This window comes from Rhinopithecus roxellana, chromosome 15 (genome assembly GCF_007565055.1).
Source record: "Rhinopithecus roxellana isolate Shanxi Qingling chromosome 15, ASM756505v1, whole genome shotgun sequence".
NCBI classification, from domain to species: Eukaryota; Metazoa; Chordata; class Mammalia; order Primates; family Cercopithecidae; genus Rhinopithecus; species Rhinopithecus roxellana.
In genome coordinates this window covers 53,298,208-53,321,765 of record NC_044563.1, presented here as the reverse complement: position 1 = coordinate 53,321,765, position 23,558 = coordinate 53,298,208, and the positions used below count along the sequence as shown (strand labels likewise).

At 44.5% G+C, this 23,558-nt stretch overlaps 1 protein-coding gene across 1 annotated transcript in view; it reads right to left on the bottom strand.

The window, feature by feature from the left end:
• TENM4 (teneurin transmembrane protein 4) overlaps positions 1–23,558 on the bottom strand; it is a 420,170-nt gene that overhangs the window by 140,102 nt on the left and 256,510 nt on the right. The window contains 3 exon segments of the mRNA XM_030918905.1: positions 7,792–7,992; positions 14,943–15,137; positions 17,112–17,213. Of these exon segments, the coding sequence (XP_030774765.1) occupies positions 7,792–7,992; positions 14,943–15,137; positions 17,112–17,213 (498 nt within the window).

Here is a 23,558-nt window from a genome sequence, read left to right as displayed (position 1 = left end):
TGATGTTTAATTGGATGTCGGTGCTGTGCTTTCTGGGCTGAGAAGCTAATGCTTCTCAGAGAAGGAACAATTCTGGCTACACAAATAAGACTTGTAACAGTGGAGAACGCTCAATGCTGAATCTAATTTTCTCTCCCATCCATGAACTTCAGACAATTTCTCTGGCATTAAAGCATCTCACTCAGTCTTTCTGTCATTAATAAGAATTAAATTCTGTTCCTTCAAATTTAAATGTAATTATATTTTGCCTCGTAAATAAAATTGAATTTAGCTCTAATGCAACTGCTATGTTTAGAGCTTTAATTATTTTAACCCGGTTGCTACTTTAAGCTTATTTTTGTGAAAGCATTGAGTTTATTTTGCTGTCAATTGTTACTTCATTTGATAACAGGGTTTTTCAGCACCATATCCGTCTAGTCGTTATTGTTACTATTTATGCTTTGTGATTCTCTTTCCCTTTGGGAAGGGAGGAGATTACTAGAGACTAAACTGAAAGCTCAGAGGATCTGAGTGTGAATTCTGAACGGTCCGGCTCCGTTAAGGTAGAATCTAGGCCAGATTGAGGTGAGAGAGCCAAAGAGAGAGACCTGATGTGGAGTCTGAAAGGGAAATCTTCAATGTGCATTGACAATTATTTTAAGCCAAGATTTTCGGCGCGGCATTCAGCGCGCTCCGAGGTTTGGATCCTGCCTACCTCTGGCCTTCTTTTCTGCCACCCACCCCTGCAGCTCCTATCTCCAGCCGGAATGAAGCGTGACTGTCTAGCCAACCATGCATGCTCTCTACTTGTGCACATGCTGTTCCCTCAGCCTGCGCTGCCCTCTCCTCCTTGGCCACCAGGGGGCCTCCCTTCAGTCTCCTTTCAGGGTCTGACTCCCAAGTCTCTGGCTGGTGACAACCTTCTCCGGTTCCTCTCCCATCCCATTACTGGCCTAGTTCACTGCTTCTGCTTTTGTGCTCCCAAACCCTACCATACACACAACCATCAGAGCTCCGCTCATGCTGAATAATTAGGCGTCTCATTTCCTGACCAGGCTGTGGGGCTGTCTGATCCTCAGTGCCTAAAACAGTGAATGTCCAGCACATGGGAGAGGCTGGAAAGATTCAGTGAATGAATGCAGTGAATGTGTCGGTGTGGGAGCAGGTATGGAGCTATTGTGGGGTGCTCTCTCTGAAGAGGTTGTGCTCTTCTCTGGAAAGGACCTCAGGAAGCTCTTCATGCTGAAAGGAGGCTGACTCTAACTCCCTTGTGCTGTGGGCCACTGACCTAGTTGTTTGGGGATAAATGTGTCAGCTTTTATCTGACTCTTCATCTAGATAATGATCTAGATAACAACTCTTCATCTAGTGTCAATGACCAGTGTTGGGGACTGGGGAAAGGGGATGGTAGAGAGGCTCAGAAACTGCAAGGAAACTGCGCCTCTGAGAGAGCAAGTGAGTTGTTTAAGGTTACACAGATTCATATCCAGGCCTTCTGGCTCCAAACCTTCATTGTATAAACTGTCCTAAGAATTAAATTTGTTAGAGTCTAAGGACTGTTTGGATAATTTAAATCTAATCATGCATTCTAAAACTATATACAACTACTTCATTTATTGACTGCTTACTGAATGCAGCCACCATATACATGTTAAGTCTGATTTGGAAAACAACCCTGCAAGGCAGGTGTCATTAGCCATAGTCTATGCTTAAGCTGAGTCTTGAAAATCTAGCCTGGTCCTACTCCAAATTTCATGCAATTCTTGCTGACTGCACATGTTACCTCCAAACCTATGCCACTGAATTTCTAAAACATCTCCACCTGTTATTCCATGAAACTCAACTGCAATCAAATGATAAGAATCATAAACCCACAGCATGAGCATTTTACAGGCAAAATCTCTGCCATGTACTGCTTCTGTAAGCCAGCAACCCTAAGGAATAAAATATAGTGAGAGGGCCCTCTCAAATAAAAGTCATTTATGGGAGACAAGACTAGAGAACTCATATAGCAGTGGAAATGAGGAATAAATTTATAAGGCTGAGGAGAGAGGCTATGGGGGTGAGGGTGGGGAAGGAAGACCTGAGGGAGAACCAACAGGGGCAAATGATGAGTCTAAGGGATGGTTTTTGAAAGGGTACAATGGAAAATGCCACAAAGTCTAAAATCTTTAGAAGCCATTAACCTCTGGCTGGGCGCGGTGGCTCACGCTTGTAATCCCAGCACTTTGGGAGGCCGAGGCGGGCGGATCACAAGGTCAGGAGATCGAGACCATCCTGGCTAACACAGTGAAACCCTGTTTCTACTAAAAATACAAAAAAATAGCCGGGCGCGGTGGCGGGTGCCTGTAGACCCAGCTACTCGGGAGGCTGAGGCAGGAGAATGGCGTGAACCCGGGAGGAGGAGCTTGCAGTGAGCTGAGATGGCGCCACTACACTCCAGCCCGGGCAACAGGGCAAGAGTCCGTCTCAAAAAAAAAAAAAAAAAAAAAAAAAGAAGCCATTAAGCTCTGAAAGAAAGGCGAGCCTTTCCAATTCTAAGGACCATCTCAAAGAGATTAAATTCTTTCCCTTTTCTGAGACAACTCTGAGCCAAGAGGGTGAAAAGCCAACTAAAGCACTCGGAAAGGGAGATGGGAGGAGTTGTTCTGCTCAGCAGTGCTACTGAGTGTACCCCCTTATGCAAAAGTTGATGAGGCATCCAGCCCAGCAGGCCTGCTCTCTGGGGAAGATGGCTTGAAGGAGGTGAAATGATGCCAGCTCTTGTCCAGGAGGCCTTCTGGCTGGCTGGCACTGCACAAGAAACTAACATGATCTAGGTCTGGCAAGTGACAGACAAGGAGTGCAGAGATTTGGTGTTAGCCCAGCACACTGTGTGGGGAGTGGGAGGGAAGGGGCTTGTGTGGAGGCGGGAAGGAGGTGGAGTCCTGAAAGAAGCGATTAGGTTCGCTGTCGTGTAGTGTGCTGGTATCTTCCTGGACAGAGCTTTCGGCTGCAGCCCCTCTCTTCCCTGTGTTCCCAGTGGGCTCTTTTTCTTTCTTTGACTATTCACTGGTTAAGTCATTCATGCAATAATCACCGACAACCTAATGCATATTTGGCCCTATGCTAGGGATACTGATAGGCCTTGACCTCACAGAGTTCACAGCTTGGTGAGAGAGAGAGAGAGAAAGAGAAAGAGAAGAGAGAGAGAGAGAGAGAGAGAGAGAGAGAGAGAGAGAGAGAGAGAGAGAGAGAGATTAGAATACATTGGTCAATATAACATAGTGTTTAGGAGAGACCTTGGAGCCAGATCTGGTTTGAATCTGGACTCCGCCAATTATTAATCGAGTAAGGGTTGGGGGAAAAGGGATACCGATATGTAATTTAATCTTTCTGAGCTTCAGTTTCCTCATCTGGAAATGGTAATACTAGTAATACTTCCTTCCCAGGGTTTTTATGAATCTTAACTAAGATAAGGTTGTAAAGGACTTAGTTCAGTGCCTGTTACATGCTAAATATAAGAAATGGTTGGCTCTTTGTTACTCTATCCTATGGCTTGTCAGAAAGAAAGATAAGACTGGCGACACGAACACCTCTTTGGATACAAAGGGGGCATGAGGCAAGAGCTGAGGACTTGGGAACAAAGGGCCTGGATTTAATTCAAACTGCCACTGGTAAGCTGAGTCACTTAGGGCCGGTCATTCCCCCTCTCCAACTCTTTTCTATCTGTTTAACAGCAACAGCAGTAGCCACCTCCCCCACCATCACTACCACCACCATGATCAGGATCATCTTCCCAAATGACTCAGGAAGTGAAGTCCCACTGGGGTCTATGTCCTATGCTCTTCTGGGCCATAAGAATCTGTTCCAACAGTTATGTCGTGTGGTTTATAAGGAAGGAAGACCACATGCATGAGGCTGGATTGAAAGAGGAATTTCTGAGATGAGACTGGAAGCCAAGTTGCCAGGAAGCCAGGGAACTGAGTAAACACTTGTATAAAATCCGACTTCACTGTTTCCACAAACCTAACCAACGTGCTGGGGAACTTGTCAGCTCACATTTCAATACAGGGCTGGTTGTTGAGTGCAGGGCATGTTGATTTAAGCTGCTTTCATTAAATCCTGTTCTTGGTGCCAAACAGCAAGACACTCATCTCAGGGAATAGTCAGTGTTCCCTCCTGGGAGGCAGCAGGCAGCAGGGGCCCAACTCTGCCAACCCAGGAACCCAGAACCAATGCTGATGGTGCAAGGATCACTTGGGATTTGTCCTTTGGCCTCCAGCTCCTGATGGGAGGGACTGGGCAGTGTCTGTGCCAGCCCCGCCATGCCAGGCAACAAGCAGCATAAGCAAGATGACTAGAGCTACCACTTGTCCAGGGTGTGAGCTGTGCCAGATACTACGAGAACCACTTTGCCCATATTTCCTCACCTAATCCTCACAATGATTCTATAAAGTAATTTTACCTAAGGGAAAATTAAGGGTTAGAGGGTTAAGCCACATGCTGAAGCCATTCAACGAGTGGGGAGCAACTCTTCCCCCAAAAAGCCCAGTGTCTGTTCTGTGCCCTGTAGTTAACTCCCTAAACAGAAAGATAGTTTCTTGGCTTTAGTGAATCCAGGCAAAGAGGCATTCCTTGCCTGGCTTCACTGCAAAAACTCAGTAGTTTTAAAACAGCTTTCACTCAGTGAAAGTGCCCTTGGAAGGCAGGTGGTAGAAAGACATTAAGTGCTTATTCTATGACAGACACTGTTCTACGTGCATAGAAAAATGATGTACTTTAATGATTACATAACCCGCTGAGGTAGGTACTATTACTATCTCCATTTTTCAGATGAGGAAACTGAAGTCAAGAAAAGTGAAGTTTCTTGCCAAGGTCACACGGTTAACATGTGGCAGAAGCAGGTTGGAACCCAGGCCAGCAGTTCCTGCACAGCAGGGGCTGAGGAGAGAGAACAGTCGAAATGCCCTCATTCTCCTTCAAACCAGTTTCCAGAGGCAAAGTGACAGCCGAGGAGGAACGCGGCCTGTGGGGACTGCTGGGAGGCAGGCTGCCCCAGCGCGGGGCCAGGCCTTGACTCCCAGTTTCCTCCCTCACCAGCATGGCTCATGCAAGTCACGGCCACTCCTCTAGCCTCGTCACAGGAACGGGGACAATACCGTACCTGTCATCCCAACTTCACAGGGCTGCTGTTGCGCAGGGTGTGTGTTGTTGTGTGAAACATCTTAGTGTGCTGTGGGACACTCAACAAAACCAATTGTTTTTACTATTACAATACTTTTAAAGCTGCCTTTTAAATTCCTGGCCTTGTGGCAATCATGGGACCCTTCTAGTCATTTATAGGCTAGAGATTTAAACACTAGAATCTATATTTCTGAAAGGGATTTCATCTTACGTCTTATTATCAAATGTCTTTGTTAATATCAAGTGCTCTACAATGAGTGTTTTAATCATCATCATAACAAAGCTAACAGGTACTGAGCTCATATAATGGGCCAAATCTTTTTTCTTTTTTTTTTTTTTTTTTTTTTGAGACGGAGTCTCACTCTGTTGCCCAGGCTGGAGTGCAGTGGCACGATCTTGGCTCACTGCAACCTCTGCCATCCGGGTTCAACCAATTCTCCTGCCTCAGCCTCCCGAGTAGCTGGGACTACAGGTACCTGTCATCGCGCCTGGCTAATTTTTGTAGTTTTAGTGGAGACGGGGTTTCACCATCTTGGCCAGGTTGGTCTTGAACTCCTGACATCACGATCCACTTGCCTCGGCCTCCCAAAGTGCTGGGATCATAGGCATGAGTCACCGTGCCCAGTCTTTCATTTTCTTAAATAATTCTCACTATAACTCCAGAAGGTAGGTGCTATCATTATCTCCATTTTATAGCTTCACAAGGTAAAGTAACTTGCCCACAATTATAATTAGTAAGTATCAGGGCCAAGATTTGAACCCAAATCTGTCTGACTCAGGGACTTTCCTCATCACATGGTTCTCTTTTGCCTTTGCACATGAGGACACATATGTGTTTGATACCAGTTATGGGGAGTGGTATAGCCAGGACTGAGGAAAAGGAGATCTCATAATTCTATTCAAAGTCCCTTCTCATAGTTCTGTTGTTTCTGTTTACTGAGCTAACTAAAGAATACTTGGTAATCTCATCCAAAATTATACCTACCTCCTCAGATGCTGTGGGGTGTCATCAGGGATTAACAGTGCAAGACGCAGTTATATACCTATCATAAATTAGCTTTGTGGCCACATAACCAACAATGCAAGCCAGCATAGCTTTAAGAGGATCATTTACTATATCGCTATAAACAGAGCTATATAAAAAGAATTATTCCTAAGACCCTGCACATCTGTGCTTACAATCATGTCTTTCCATGAGCTTTGCAAACAAGGATAAAAGTCCAATTTAGATTGTGTATTGAACATCAATTCTCTATTCAACAGGGAAAGGTAATTCAAAGTATCCCAAAGGCATGAATGCTGCATGGATCTCATTTCTGCCAAAGGTCTCAACCATCTTTCTTGATCACAGCCAGAACTGTTAATACACAACATAATGAGCTAATCTGAGCCTCACTTTGTTTAAACGGCGTGGACTGCAGAGGAAAATGATTTTGAGTAAAAAAGCATAACTGGAGATGCTATCACATTTTAGCTTTTTGTCCCTGGGCAGGATCACTTAAAATTTTTCCAAGCCTTAGTTTCTTTCTCACTTTACTTCTCTTCATTTTGTTGCTGTTGTTCCCCTCCCCTTTCCCAGAATGCACACTCTACAAAGGCAGGGACTCTTTGGTCTCTTCATTCTCTCTGACTGGAAGAGTACCTGGTATACTGCAGGTGCTCAGTAAGTATTCACTGGTTAAAGTATTATGTAAATTGGTAAAACATGGATAACTGACACCTTTCTTGTAGGGTTTTTGCGCAGATTGAATGAGAGATTAGATGTGACCACAACCCGCTGTACACCAGTACTGTGCTAGGTGACTCATGTATGTTCCCATGTAATCCTCATGTTGAAAGAACCTGGAAATTATAGTGTTTTCAAACAGAAGGGTGCCGACAGAATTATCCTTTGTACCTCATATGTACAAACCCTGTGATGAACCAAATGCCACAATCAAGAACACATTCAATCATGTGTTCATGCATTCATTCATCGCTATTTATTGAGCAGGTGCTGTGGGTCAGTCCATGCTGAGTCCTGGGGCTGCAAAGGTGATCAAGGCATGTTTGCTACCCTCACGGAGCTTGGCGACTAACAGAGCATTTGGCTAGAAGGGCAGGTGGGGGCCAGATCCCAAAGAACCCTAAACACTACACTGAGTTTGGACTTCATTCTGAGAAATGGGTGAAACCAAAGGGTTTGACGGCTGGGACATGCATCCTGTAAAGCCCACCCCTACAGAGCTTACCTAGGAACACTTTCCCTATGGCCTTGCCTCCAGGGATAATGTCTTAACATGAGATGAGATTTCAGTGAAACATATCTATAATTATAAGTTCCATTGTTAAGGGGTAGTTTGGAATCTCAGGGCCACTACTATGGAAGGAATGATGTAAGGATGTAATTTTTGAATCCTCTCTTTAAGAGTAGAGGTGTTGAAGGCTAGAGTTCAGAGAAAGAAGAAAAGCACTCAGAGGCATGGGGAATGCATTGCTATGTGATTGGGAACAGTTACGTCCCTGATCAGGACTGAATGGTGACCATGTCACTGTGGAAATCTCCTGCCTCTACCCATGCTTCTTCTCCCCACCCTCCCCACCCCACCCCTCATTCCTCCCAACCCCCACTCCTCCTCCACCCACCCTTCCTCCCCCTGCATTTACCGATAGAACAGTCGTGTCCAGTCCAGCTTGGGTCACAGCTGCAAAGCCCGGTGTCTGGGAGGAAGGTTCCGTGACCTGAACATTGGTCTAAGCATGTGGCCCTGGGGGTCTCGCAGTTGGTGCCTCCCCACCCCACAGAGCAGTGGCATTCGCCTCTCACACAGACACCCCGGCTTGAACATGTGGGGTCCATGCAGTCCACTGTGAGATGGAGGAAGGAGAACATAGGTAAGCATCTGACCAGCAAAGGTGAGGCTTCTTTAAGCAAACTACTTAGCTTTGTGACCAAGGGGCTTCACACATTCTGGTGGAAGGATGCATAGGCCACATAGTAAGGTGAGAGCAGTACTGTGGCAAATAGCAGACCTGGCTTCTCAACTCCACCCAGGTAGAAATCCCTATCTCTTCATTTGTGGGGAGGACAAAGTAAGAAACGTGCCTCAAGCATCAGCACAGCACTTTATGTCTACTAGACTCTGTTTCACTCGCTTCTGAATCTCCACCTCCTAGAACAGTGCCTAGCATACAGGAGGTGTTTCATAAATCTTCATAGAACAAACTCTTATTATCACTTCATAACGCAGGCTTATTTATGTGAGCATGATACTAAAATAGATTCCTTAATTTAAATCAGAATTTATTTTGAAATTTAATTCCATTAGATTTTATCATCTTCCCCAAATTCTTGAGATTGATATGAACTTCACTTTCCTGGCCAGGTATGGTGACTCACACCTGTAATCCAGCACTTTGGGAGGCTGGGGTGGGAGGATTGCTTGAGGCCAGGGGTTTGGGCAGCCTGGGCAACACAGTGAGATCCTGTCTTTACAAAAAAATTAAAAAATTAAAAAAAAATTAGCTAGACATGGTGGCACACGCCTGTAGTCCCAGCAACTTGGAAGACTGAGGCAGGAAGATTGCTTGAGCCCAGGAGGTTGAGGCTGCAATGGGCTATGATTGTGCCACTGCACTTCAGCCTGGGCAGTGGAACAAGACTCTGTCTCTAAAAAACAAACAAGCCAAACGATAATAAAAAACTTCAATGTCTTGAGGGCAAACACTTTGCGCAGCTTCTCCTCATGTGATAGGTGAGTCACATAGTGGTGGCTCACAGCCAGGCAGCCCTTTAGTGCTCCCAGGGCCCAGGGTCAAAGTGGTCTTAAGAGACCAACAGAGAAAGAGGGAAAAGAGAGATACATTGTGGGTTACCTGCTGTGTGCTTACACTCTAAGCACTTTATATACACTATCAGATTCAGTTATCTCAGTAACCCAGTGAGATGCAGATGAGGAAATTGAGGCTCTGAGAGGTAAATAATTTATGTCAGATCACACAGCTAAACTCTGCCAGAGAGGAATTCTTTTCCTGATTTCTAAAATTGTGGTAAAATACACATAACTTAAAATTTACCACCTTAGCCACTGTTAAGTGCACAAGTCAGTGGTGTTAAGGGCGTGGATACTGCTGGGCAACCATCACCACTGTCTCCAGAACTCTTTTCATCTTGCAAAACTGAAACTCTGCACCCATTAAACAACTTCCCATTTCCCCTTTCCCTCAGGACTCGACAACCACCATTCTGTTTTCTATCTCTATGAATTTCACTACCCTAGTACTTAATGTAAGTGGAATCATCCAGTATTCATCTTTTTGTGATGGCTTATTTCACTTGGCATAATGCCCTCAAGGTTCACTCATGTTGTGGTATGGCCAGAACTTCCTTCCTTTTTAAGGCTGAATAATATTCCATTATATGTTCATACCTCATTTTGTTTGTCCATTCATATGTCAATAGAAATTCAGCTTGCTTCCACCTTTTGGCTATTGTAAATAGGTTGCTATGAGCATGGGTGTACAAATATCTCTTTGGGACTCTGCTTTCAATTCATTTGAGTATATGCCCGGAAATGAAATTGCTGGATCATATGGTAAATTCTATTTTTGATTTTTTGAGGAACCATCATGCTGTTTTCCATAGTGGTTCTACCATTTTACATTCCCACCAGCAGTGCACAAGGGTTCCAATTACTCCACATCCAGAGAAGAATCTGAAGCTCTGTCTGATCTTGAGGCCAATATTTCTATCAGGGGTTGACTTTCCCTAATCAAAGCTTTAGTTACGGGGCTACAACAACATTAACAGAGACCTCTGATCTTCTGCAAAGCACTGCATGGAAAAGGAGAAGAGTACTGAGAATTAACTGAAGTGGCTCCAGTTCATATGGAAAGTGCAATAGGTGGCAGAGAGAAGACAGGATTGGTAAAGGAGGTCGATTCATGTTTTTTCACTACCAAAAAGTGAAAAATGTCAGGTCTGTCTTTCTCTTTAGGGAGGTAGGGATTCTATTCATTTTGTAATTGTGAGGGGACGGTGGTATCCTGCGGAGGAGGGGCAACATGTAGCTGTTGGAGAAAGGGTGCTGATGGCACTGTGATGAGCATGGTCAGGCCCCTCCTAATAGGAACTCATAAGGGAGCCCTAAGCTGCAGAAGAAAAAGCTCTCCATTTGGCCTCTGTGGACCTGGGTTCAAGGGTCAAGGGACAAAATGTACTGGTTCTAGGTCCACGGTCCAATTACATAACTGCTCTGCGCTTCCCATCTATAAAGCAGGTATGGTAAAGATATTGATTACTGACTTCTCAGGTTGCTACAAGGAGCAAATGACGTTATGATTTCAAAGGACTGTATAAACTTTTGCAAAGAAGTTATCTTCCCATCCTATCAGGACATTCAGTAGCATAGCTTGGGGCAAACTGCGGTCAGAGCTCATTTATAATTCAGACATCCTTTAAATGTATTTATTAATTGTATTTTATAACCCAGTATATTTGATTTTTACATAAAAGACTGGGAAACCCAGGCTGGGTATATAAGAGTCACAGACACAAATGGGCAAAAACTTTATAAGTGGCAATATTCTGGGAACATTTATTTTGAGAACTAGCTTATTAAGAAAGTTATTTTGCTATTTAGGGTCTTAAAGGTGTTCAGCCTAATAACCTAAATGATAAATAAGATGATCAGGGCTCAGGAGTGATTATTTGGTAATAACACAGTAATGATCACAATAACAATTAGCATTAATTTATTCTCTCTTCTGTGCCATATTTTGCTATTAAGCATTTTATAGACATTATCTCATTTAATCCTAACAATGTAAGTATGAGGTAGCTACTTTTATTATGTTCATTTGACAGATGAGGAAACAGAAAGCACAGAGAGGTTAAATAACTTGCCCAAGATCACACAGTAGTATGGCAAATGGAAGAATTTAAATTTGAATCCCCCTTTCCTGGTTAGGCCTCTTGCCATTCCCCCTTACAATCTTACTGGTTCAGAAATACATGCATGCATATATACTTATATAAACCAAAAAATGTCTTAAAAATAGAAATCAAAACAAGAAAAGAAATAGAGCAATGTGGAGGATGAATGAAGTCAAATGAAGGCAAAGAATCTTTTCTCCTGCAGTCTCTGGACTCCATTCAAAAATGGTTAGAGCATGACCTGTTGGAATTCCTGATAATTAAAAATAATAAATGTAATAATAGCGATAAATTCTCATGACCTGCCTCAGATCTTGGAACCTCAGAAGGATTATTCTGGCCCATTAGGCTTCTATGACAATCCCCTAGACCCAGAGAGCTTTCCAATTTGACAGGAAACAACTCAGCAATTCCTATCCTGAGGCCAATAAAGGTATTTCCTTTTCTGTAAGTGCCTGAACCTCAACTTTGGGTTGAAACTGTCTCTGAGAATCCCAGGGCACGCTTGAGGTCGAACCTATAAATCTCCATCATTAGCGAGCAGGCTAGGAGGGTGCCAAGTTCAGCAAGAGGCTCTGGGTGGCACAGGCCTGTGCTTCCTTAGATGTAATGAGTCTCCTGAAAGACCCAGGAATCAGCAAAGTGAATCCTACACTCCCAGCAGATGGTCCAAGCAGAGAACAAAGATCAGAAGGAACTGATGAGAGGCTACCTCCAGGCAATTAATCTGTGCTTCTGAAGGTCAACTGGGCCAAGTGATTGTGGAGCGGGAGGGAAGTTTTAAGGAAGACTGCATCTCAGGAGGGACGGCAGCTCCTGGAAATCTAGGCTGAATCAGTGGAGGTTCCTGCTGGGGCTGGGTAGACATTGTCCCTGTGCTCTACTGATCCTACAGGGCCAGTATCTATGCCACAATCATGCTCTGCCAAAGAGGTGGTAGGTAGACTCTGCCTCTGCTTTTGCATTCTGGAGCCTCTGGGGTGGTGATTAAAGTTGACTTCTTCTCATCACACTGGGACAGCTTCAGGAACAACAGTGATTTCCCAAGGAGCTGTGTGCAAAGTGGGGAGAACTGGCCAGCTTGGGGTGGAAGGGAGCTGTGATGAAGGAGTAGGAGCAATGGTCAGGGAGGTGGACTGGCTTTTGTCTGGAAGACAGCCTAACTTAGTTTCCTCTTACAGATGTGCCAAACAGTTCTTTTTTCCCCTTGCAGAGCTTGCCATTCAAGCCAAAATTTCTAGCGGAAGCATAGCCCGTTAACAAAATGATGAGGCCTGCATGACCAGGCTGAAGACAGAGGTCTTTCCCCCAAAACATGCCACGCTTCAGTGACCACACAAGCTATTAGACGCTCTGCAGGACCAAAAACACAGGGTCTCACTTTTCACTGTGAGAGGTCTAGGTTTTTTCTTTTCTGCTCCTCCCCCAACTCCTTCCCAGTGTCCTACTGGCTCCGTTCAAGCTTTAAAAAGTATAGGGCAATAAACTTCAGAAGAAGGAATGGGGAGAAAAAAAAGTGAGCTTGTTAGCTGATGTTTTATAAACACAGTGAAACCCGTAGCACAGAGCAGAGGGAGGAGGGGAGGAGAATGGTCGAGGACAAAGGCCCCGAGAAAACCCCGTTATAAACACAAGGACAACGCAGTGAAGCTTCACCAGAGAAACAGAAATAATAATGGGAATCAGTACCAGATGGCCCTCCTCAGAAAAGAAAGCAGGAGTAGGAGCATTTCTTTTCAAATAGATAATGTAAATCCAAGTTCCCAAACATTTTTTTCTCTCTTATAAATAACGCTGCAGCTCTGGGGCGCTGCGCGATGCCAGATCATCTGGGAAAGGACAACTGCCTTTTCCTGGCCCACACAACATGGGTGGGATTGGAGGCAGTTCACAGTTTCAAGAGGAATCTCTTCTTTGTTTCTCTTTCCTTCTCAGGGTCTTCACCTCAAGTGACTCAAATAAAAAGGGACAGCAGATGAAGGTCACCATTCTCTGGATAAGAAGGCCGAGTTCCTTTGTTCCAGGGGTTGGCGTTCCTTCTCTCTCAGACAGCCCAAAGTAATCCCCATCAAAGTTAACAGGTCTGAATCAGGACTTCCAGCCATGCTTGAGGTTTATATACAGCTTGTCTCAGAGAGGCGATGCTTTTCAGACACTAATCTCTTCTTGTTCCCCACTCTTTGAAAATGGGCCTGTTAACATTCTGTTTTATTTTTAGAGCAAATGATGCCTGGGAGGGGCTCTCTGTTAAGCAGTAAATGGTTTAGAAGATCGGCTCTTCTTGGAGCCTCTTCCACACACTGGGGAAGGTGCCAGGGTGCTAGATGGCAGAGTATGGGAGGTAATGACAGGCGCACAGCGTCATCCATCCGTTTCAAACGGGAAATTCCAACCATTTCAAAAGACCTTGGATGAAGTGACTGGGGCGAAACAGGAAATGTGCTTCAATTGTCCTCAGAATAATAGTAATAATATAAGAGCTCACATTTATGGAGCGTTTACTATGTGTCAGACACTGAGCTAAGTGCTTTACATGGGTCATTTAATTCATTCCTCACAATGGCCCTCAGAGGAAGGCATTCCCATTTTATAGACAAGGGAACTGAGGCTAGTTAGTGGCAGGGCCAGGTTGCAAACCTATATCTGATTCCAGAGTGTGCACTTTTAACAGCTACTTTACATTGCTTGCGAATAAGGCTCTTCCTCTCAGCTGGAAACACCATGCAGTCAAGAAGGAAGAGTCCTGGATTTGAAGTGAGACCTGGGCTGAATCCCAATTCTGCCATTAGTCAGTTCTATGACTCTGGGCAAGTCGCTGCCCTTCCCTGGGCCTCAGTTTCTTCATTTGTGAAACAGAAATTTTCATTTATCTCACCTGGTTGGATTTTCTAGTAAAGAACAGATGTTAATGTTAAATCAACAGTTCACTCTTCTAGCCTCAATCTACACAACCATATATTTATTTTATAAAGGAGAGAGGCGGCCGGGCGCAGTGGCTGAAGCCTGTAATCCCAGCACTTTGGGAGGCCGAGACGGGCGGATCACGAGGTCAGGAGATCGAGACCATCCTGGCTAACATGGTGAAACCCCGTCTCTACTTAAAAAAAAATACAAAAAACTAGCCGGGCGAGGTGGCGGCGCCTGTAGTCCCAGCTACTCGGGAGGCTGAGGCAGGAGAATGGCGTGAACCCAGGAGGCGGAGCTTGCAGTGAGCCGAGATCGCGCCACTGTACTCCAGCCTGGGCGACAGAGCAAGACTCCGTCTCAAAAAAAAAAAAAAAAAAAAAAAAAGGAGAGAGGCATGCTCATGGGCGCTGCAGAGCCATACACATGAACACACACACACACACACACACACACACACGAGTGTGGTGAAAGAGGGCAGAGTTTGGAGGCCTATAATAGAATCACACTTCAGAAATGGAGATTAAAAATGAGCAGATGAGCCTAGAGGGGAGTGAAAAGAACTTGGACTATGGAGCCAGAACGACTGGGCTCAAACCCAGCTCTGCCATCTACTAGCCATGTGTCCTTGGGCAAGTTATTCAACCCTCTGAGTCTCAGAATCCCCAACTATAAAGTAGAGATGACTACTCCTCCCTAATTAAGGTTTGAATTACATGACACGAGGCTTCTAGCACAGCCTTGTATATGGTAAGTGCTCGATACATGACATTTCTCCCCTTCACTGACCAGGACTCTGATGTGTTTGACTTCTTCCTTTAGATTAGTTATTGTCACTAGTGGGTGGGCTCCTGGCTTGGGGAGGTGGGGTCACAGAATGGCTCAGGAGGCTTCCCTTGCTCCCTGGTCACCCTCTTGGCACTATGTGCCAGCCTCTATTTCAGAGGAAGGTGCCGGAGCTGCCAACTGTAAGTCTTACCTTCCTCACAGCTCTCGCCCTTGTAGCCAGGATTGCAGATGCAGGTGCCCATGATGCAGGTGCCATGGTTGCTGCAGGCCACATCGATACACTGGTTGGTGGGCACATCACACTCGGCGCCTTTCCAGCCACTGTGGCACAGGCATCTGCCCTTCATGTACTGGCCATTTCCGCTACAGAGCACGGGGCAGGAAGCTGGGGAGACAGCACCGGAAGTCTGGCATGAATCAATGTCCAGCACACCCCAACTGCCTTTGTCCCTTCCTCCTCTTGTCCTGCCTGGCTTGACCAGTAGCTTCAATTATGTTGCCACAAACACCCATGTGTGCCCATCTGTCTTCTTCTCTTGCTTTATTTCTTTCCATTTTAAATACATCTAGATTTGTAGGTGATGGTGCACAGTGCAGGGCCTGGCAGGGTAGGTATCCACGTAACCCCATCCCCTTCATATTGCTGATGGGGTACAGTGGCTGCCGGGAACCTCAGACAGGAAGCTTCAGTCTGTTCCTCCATCTTACTGGAAAAGCCAGTTGCTGGGCCTCCTGCCTGCCCTGAATCCCTCCTCCAGCGCTCTCCTCTAATAACACTCCACTAGCACTTCCCCACACCTCATCTGCAGCGCCACTTACTGTCCTCTTTAACCCAGCAAATCTCAGCTTCCCTTGCCTTTCAGGCCTCCACTCCAGCCCCATACACCACTGCCCCCTTAAGAGGAGAGCAGAGCCCAACTTGGCTCTTTAAAGTATTATCTTTTCATTCTGCCTCTTAGCGTAAAGGGTTTTGTGGTCTTCTCTATGAAGGATACTATATAAAAATAAATTATACTGCATTGTGCTGTAAGTACTTACTAGTCTTATCAAGATCCAATAAGGCTTTTTTACACATGACTCTTAACTTTAAGTGCATGTGGGACGAGACGGTAATTCTTGTTAGAAGGAATGACTCATCTCTCTCTCTACCACGTTTCCCTGGCCCCCACCTGGCTTCTTTCCTTTTTAAACCACTCAGCAGGTAATCACTGTGTTTCCTTGGGGCTGCTAGCTTTGCTGCCTCAAACTGAGTCAATCTCACATAGGAAGAATAAACAGACTCTCATGGCATAGTACTTGCAGGGTGTAGTTCACGCAGCCTGGAAAACCATCTCTGCCTTCTACTTACGAACAATTTCTCAAGCCTCAGGACTCGGGTGTAGTGTCACCCTCATTTGGGAAGAATTCCCTGAAATCATCCCTTCTACTCTCAGACTGCTCCTCCCTTCTACTCTGATAGAAGCTCCCTGCATTTAACTGTGTTATAGTGTATTTCTCTTCTTATTGTACTACTTTGCAGTTGTCTATTTACTTGTCTGTCTCTGAGACCAGACTCAGAGCTCCCAGGATTGGGTCTTGCCTAGCACAGCACCAATCCCTAAAAAGGCACGAAGCAAATGGCTACTGAATAAGGAAAAAGGTAAAAAACAAAAGAAGGGGCCATGTTAGTTTCCCAGGGGTGTGCCAAATTCTCAAGATTGCAGATCTCCTTGACATTTTCCTTGTTAATTATTCCAGGACAGAAATGATGGCCATAAGTACGGGATAGATCGTGGGCAACCTTTTAGGTTATCTCCACAATGTTTATCATGGGCACTGACTGTGTCTAAATATCAGGCACCATTAGGGTCCTGTGTAGAAAAAAGCGGCCTGGCCTCCTCAGTCCCTCCCCTTGGGGTCTTGGCCGATTCTGCCTGTGCTGTTAGAAGGTAGCAACGGAGCAGTCCTCAGGCTCCTCATTTACAGGCCAGAGAGACATCACACTAGCATGAAGATAAACTTCAAAGATGCATGGCCAGGGATGATCATTCCTATAAGAGGAAATCCACTTTTAAAAGAACCCCCACTGCCACTGCACCTGCCCCAGCAACAGACACCAACTTCACTGTGACCACCCCACAGTGAATTCACCCTCCTTTTCTGACCTCCCCAATCATCCACATATGGATAACAGTGGCTGACAAGGTTATGGCTCTGCCTGCACACCTCCCTCCAAGGGCTTCTGGAGAATGGCCCTTGGAAACCCTTCTCGTGGGCATCAGAAGGTGGGCTGGATTCTACACTTGCTCTGAGAAGTAGAAGTGAGCTGCCTGAGGGGTCTGGGAAGCAGAAATCCAGAGCTCCAACGCAGAGTTCTCACCTCTGCCACAGTCGGGGCCCAGGAAACCCAGGAAGCAGTGGCAGGTCCCAGAGATACAGTCACCATTGCCATAGCAGTTGCTGGGGCAGTTATCCACTGACTCTGGGGGGGAGAAAAGAGAAGGAGAGTTGAAAACAAATTTCCTTACCCAAATACAGAGCCCAGGAATCAAGCCTTAGGTTAACCAAGTCCCACATATTTGAGCTATTGAGGCCCCGTCACTGAAAGGAATGAATGGAGTTAAAATTCTGTTACTTTTACTCTTATGGAAGCACAGCTCAATTGACATTATCAGAAGTGTTCTGGAAAATGTCTGCCTGAACCAAATTTTTATAAATCAAGTTTGTATCTACAAACACATTAGAGATTCTTCAGCTAAAAACACTGACAGAAAACAGTTTAACCTGTTTACAGTGGTTTTGTCTGGATGGTGTGTTATTGGGTGATTCTTATAGTCTTCTTTATACTTTCTGTATTTTATGCTTTTCTCAGAATGGACTGATATTCCATTACTTTGTTTTTACATAAAGCTACTGAGCATTTACAAATCTGGCTTTTCCCACCTCTGACTTTTCATATATCCATGTAGGTCCCCCACCGTCTCTCACTGCAGCCACTACATCAGCCTGAGGCAGGTCTTTCAGCCTTCCCCTTGCTGCTCACCCTGATGTGTTCACCACCCAGCAGCCTAAGTGATTTCTTTGAAACAAATCTTATTCTATCACTCTCCTTCTTAAAACACTTCAAGGGCTCCCCATTTGCTGAGATGAAAAAAATCCAAGCTCTTTCCAGAGGCAAAGAAATTTTCTTTTTTGGCTGGGTATAGTGGCTCACGCCTGTAATCCTAGCATTTTGGGAGGCTGAGGCAGGTGGATTACTTGAGGTCAGGAATTTGAGACCAGCCTGGCCAACATGGTGAATCCCCATCTCTACTAAAAATACAAAAATTAGCCTGGCATGGTGGCGTATATCTGTAATCCCAGCTACTCAGGAGGATGAGGTGGCAGAATCTCTTGAACCTGGGAGGCGGAGGTTGCAGTGAGCCGAGATTGTGCTATTACACTCCAGATTGGGCAACATAGTGAGACTATGTCTCAAAAAAAAAAAAAAAAAAAAAAAGGTTTCTTTCCTACTCCCTCTGCATTACTTACAGCCCCAGACATGCTGTCTGTCATGCCCTCCTTTTGCAGAGATGTTCCTTTCTCTAACTCCTCCTAATACATTTGGTACATGCTCTGTGTGACAGGTCAAGAAAATATGGAATCAATTTCAGAAAGATTTTAATCAGAAGTCAGGCACTGTTTTGTAGCTCCTGTTGGTAAACCTATTATCTGGAATGCATGTTTATTTGGAACAGCTCATTTCTCAATAATGCTGGATGTGGAATGAAGCACAGAAGCAACTATGTGCTGAATGCCTTCTTCGTGCCATGTATTTCCACAAAATTTATCTTATTTCACTGTCACCAAATCTGACAAGCACATATTGTTATTCCTCTTTCACTTAAAAAAAACAAAAAACAAAACAACAACAACAACAAAAAACCAGGTGGCTGACAGAAATGAAGTGACCTGTGAAAGACCACAGATACTTTATCAAAGAGGTAAGACTGCAAAGACTAGAACCCGAGCCTTCGGGCTCTACGCCTGGCCTTGCTGCATGACACTATGCTATCTGGGTCTTGAAGGAACTTATTCCACAGCAGAATCCAGGGAAATGAACAAGGCATATCTATGGTATCCCCTAATTTTTATGTCCTGATCGAGAAACGCAGGCCTTGACCACTCTGTGACCGACACAACCATTTGCAACTTTTCTGCAGGCTGGAGTCCACGCTAAAGCCTTGAACATTCTCAGGTACTGAAAAAGGTGTTTAGGTTGTTTCCCAAAACAGTAAAGAAATTAGCCCTGGCCTTGAGCCAAACTCCTTAAATCCCCATATAAACTCCATACCCTGGGCACCTTGCTGTGGAGATACCTAGGTAGAACATGACTTAGGTCATGTTCTCTTGCTGTCTGCACGAGAATTGCTACAGCACTCTGTAAGTTCCCTAATAAACACTTTGGACTGATCAACCTGGCTTTTAGTGCTTCTTTCTTTGCAATCCCAACCAGTCCTATCTTGGGATAGCTTGGGGCACCCCCTCATGAGAACTTCCCTGCCTCTACTTTTGAGGCGACTCTAGCTATGGGTTCACTGGATGAAACAGTGGGACAGTGAAGCCCATCCTGAAAGCAGCAAAGGATCTATTTGTAGGATAGAGAATTCTATAACTTTCAGAGATTGGAGGGATCCTAGAGACATCCAGCCCAATGATCTCATTTGGTAGAGAAGGAAACTGAGACCCAGAGGAAGGGCAGTGACTTGCCCGAGGTCTCAGAGGGAACCAGTAGAGTCAGATTTGAAAGTAAAGGAAAAGGTCAGTTAGGCAGGCAGAGTTAAGGATTCAGTCTGTTGTCTTAGCTCAAAACTATAAGTCATGAAGCCAAGATCTAGGCTTCTGTTAAATGAAATGTTACTACATTAGATACAAGGCTTGCCTATAGGAAATCTGCAGCTTAATTGGGAGAACAAAATAATAAGTCAACTGTTGAATGAGGCATAGAAAAAGCTCTGCCTGGAGGTAAGAAAACCTCGTTTTGGGGTCTACTCTTTTAGTACCGTGATCTGTGACCTAAAGCAACTTCCTTCCCCTCTCTGGGCCTCACCTTCCTGACACGTGAAATGAAGGCAATGGTGGAGATGATTCCCTGCAACTGCTTCCTGTTCTAAAATTCTGAGTCTATAATTAATTAAGAGATCAAGTGTGGAGAAAAGGCATCTAGACAAGGGCATCAAAACTTAAATGCAGCATAGCACTTAAGGGTAGTACAGTGGCAGCTGGAATGGGGCAAAATTAGCAGAGAGAAGGCTTCTCAGAGAGCGTGGGCTTGAAAAATGGCTTGGTGATATATAGGTGGAGGCGGCAGCATTTATAGCATGGTGCATTTTCAAGAAATGTCCTTCTTCAAGGTCTTCCAGTATCAACTTAAGAACTATTTTTAAAGTTTGGAAAAATGGTCCAAATGTGTGGCTCCTTTTGTGAGTGGGCAATTCCACTCACTCAGTGTTGTCTCTGCTAACACAAGCAGTGTTTTATATTAACACAGAGTTAGAACAAGAAGGTCTAATCCAATATGTGACCTCATTTCAGGGCAAAATGGTCTGGGTCCCGGTAGAGCAAGGCTTAGGCTGGGGACCTGAGATCTCTATTCTCCATTGGCTTTACTTGGAAGAATCCATGTTCCCAAGACCTTCAAGTCAGTAGTGGATTCCTAAACACTGTTCTTAGAAAGAACCATTTAGGAAGTTTCATTTTGAATATTCTTTTAAAAAATGAAAATTTTGAGTAGTCTAAGGCAAGATAATTTCCACTTTAAGCTACTGGGCTAATTGTACAATCGGAGAGAACTAATTGAGTTCTGCCTGCAGGGCTGCAGAAAGAGTACAGAACAGAAAGGCAGACGGCCTGGTTTCCAGGTCTTGTCCTGCTACTGAGTGGTTGTGAACTCTTGGCCATGTCACATGACCTTTCTGTAGCTGTTTTCTCATTATTGCACTTGCCCCTCCCATATGTTCCTGCTTGGCAACTTCTACTCCTTCTTTCAAATCTAGTTCAAATGCCACCTCCTTGGAAAGGCCTGGACATCTTAAACAGGCTAAGTTACTTCCAGAACTCTTTTCCCCTCACCCTTATTAAAATACCATATAGGCTTCATTGTTGACTGTGAACTCCTTGAGGATAGAAATTGAGTTTATTCATTCATATATTTTCCCTAGTATTCAATCCAGAGGAGGTTCTCAATAAATATTTGTTTCTACCCCTGAAAGAATTCCACTAGATGAGCTCAGAAATCCCTCCCAGATCTAAATTTCTATGGTTCAATCCTTCTCAGACCCAATGGTATAAAGTATATCTCCTAATAAAATTACTATAAATACAAGTTGCATTTTTAACAGGATCAACTGCAGATAAGTGTTATATACTTTGTTAGATTCTGATTTCCAGATCTGTGAGATACAACCTGTTTATCGTCTGCTAAAAAGCCTTCATAGTGAGAAAGGGAGGAAAGCATATTTTCTGTGACTGAGTGTAGTGTTGGTTGCTAAACCTGACAGCATAGAAGCCTGTTTGCTACAAAACTTGCCCCAGGCTACTGGTGTGAGAAGGCAGAAGTTTTAGGAGACATGAAATAATTTTAAGATAGAAACAAGGAAATGGAAAGGAGATATACAGAGAATGTTTTCTTTTGATAAAATGTTTATGTATATATTTATCTTCCACTTGGAGAGATTTCAACAACTTGAGGTTCAGTTAGGATCCCACAAATAATGAGTCTCCACTGACCAGGTGTGTCTGTGCTACAATCTAGGGCAGAAGTTACATTCCTTGGCTTGGGAAAAGTGAACTTTAATGCGTAAGTACTGTGGATGTTTCCAATCAGTGTTTGTTGAGTTTCTTCTCCCACAGTCTCTCCTGCTTTGCTCATGTTCACAATGCAGCTGCCTTCATTTAGCAGAAGGTGTGCCTTTAGATCTTCTTGGATCCAAATTAAAAATTCAGCAGCCTATGAATAACTGATTTTCATAATTGGGTATATGGCATGTTGGAAAACAGGGGCCTTTCCCCCAGCTTGTTTTTCTATCACAGCAGTGGGCCCTGGTAAAAAATTTGATTTTCAGCAACTTGTTTTTCCTTTCATCTGTATTGGAATGCAGAGTTCAAGTGTTTCCTTAGCTCATTCTCTGGACATGTGTTGTGAGTGGGAGTGTTCTTTGGATGTTGAACAAGATATTGCTTGAAATACAAAGGGGCAACTGAAGAAGGAAGAAAAGCCAATAGTGCTCCTTCCCAGCGGAGACATGGGAGTCAGGAACCCACAGAGGCCTCAGGGAACCCATTGCAGTGCCTGTTTTGACTGTTCACTATTCCTGATTTGTTTTCAGAAACAAGTCATTAGCGCTGCTATGTCAAGGTGAAAGATGATCACAGCTGATAACTAAGTTCTCCTGAGTCCAGGGTTGATTTCGAGGAAAGTCTGCCCTCATTTGCATCCTTCTGGTTTTCCTTTCTAAAATCCTGAGGCCTCATTTCGTAGGAAACAAGGAGAGACCACAGAAGAAAATCCTGTTAGGAGAACTACCTGGACAGCCCAGTTACCTCCTTAACTGTCTCACAGGGGCAGTAATACCAGAAAAGGAAAGGCAGCTTTTCTCCTCTGTCAGCTCACCACGGCATGGGCATACCTGCCTCTTGCCTTACTCTGAGTAGGCAAACCTCTGTGGACATGCGAGCTTGATGCTGGACTCCAGCATCAAAGACAGAAGGAATCAGCTTTGTGAACGAGGTCAAGGCCTACTCGACATTCTCATTCTCTCCTTTCTGCTCACCCCACACTTATCCCTCCCTCCCAGAAGCTCCTGTATGTTTTGTTCCCTTGTGATATGTCCAGGCTGATAGAAACCTGCATTTACTACTAATATCTCCTTCTGTTTTTGTTGTCTCCTTAAATCATAAAAGTGGTTGTCACAAACTCTTTGGGAACACCTGGTTGAAGTACCAAGGTTTACCCACTGCCAGAGATCGACCTTCTGACTCCTCCTGGCTTCCCTGGAGACATTTATACTTTAGGTTACACCTATTACATCCCCTTTGTTCCTGAAATAGAAAGATTGGATTTATTTTTAGCAACCAAAATGAAGAAATGGAAACAAACTAGATAGCATAGCTGGGATTTAATTCCACAACAACTCAAGGTTGAAGGAAGAGTCCAAGAGAGATCCTCTCATTCCCTCAAATGGAACTGTGAAATGCATATCATATATTCTAACTTAATCTTCATAAGAATTATGAGACCTAGGTACTTATGTCACCATTTTACAGTCTCAGATAGAGAATGGGAGATGAAGTCACCTTCTCAAGGTCGCACAGCTGATAGGGGAAAATCTGGTAGGTGAACCTGTCCTATATGCAGCCAAAGTTTGCAGCATTTGGCCTGGACCAAAGTATGAGCTCTGGAACCCTTTCCAGCTAGGTGCCTTTGGACAAGCCATCTCTATACATTAGTTTCCTCATCTGCGAAATGGGGTCAATGGTAATACACATCTCAGAGAGTTATTTTGAAGACCAAATAGGGTGATGCTGTGCATGTAAAGAGGTTGGGCCAGGACCTGGCAGAGCTGGTATTTTGGTTTTAAGGAAGGGTCACACATGCCTTCCGTTTATGAATTAAAACAACACGCTGACTTGGTCTAATGAATCCAAACAAGGAAATGTGGATTTCTGGGGGGTGAACACACACACACACACACACACACACAAGACACATGGAAACTCCCCATAGTAAAAACTGGAAAGCAAACAAGCAATGCTTCTGAATGTGAAGAAGGCAGGGTGTTTGGGTAAA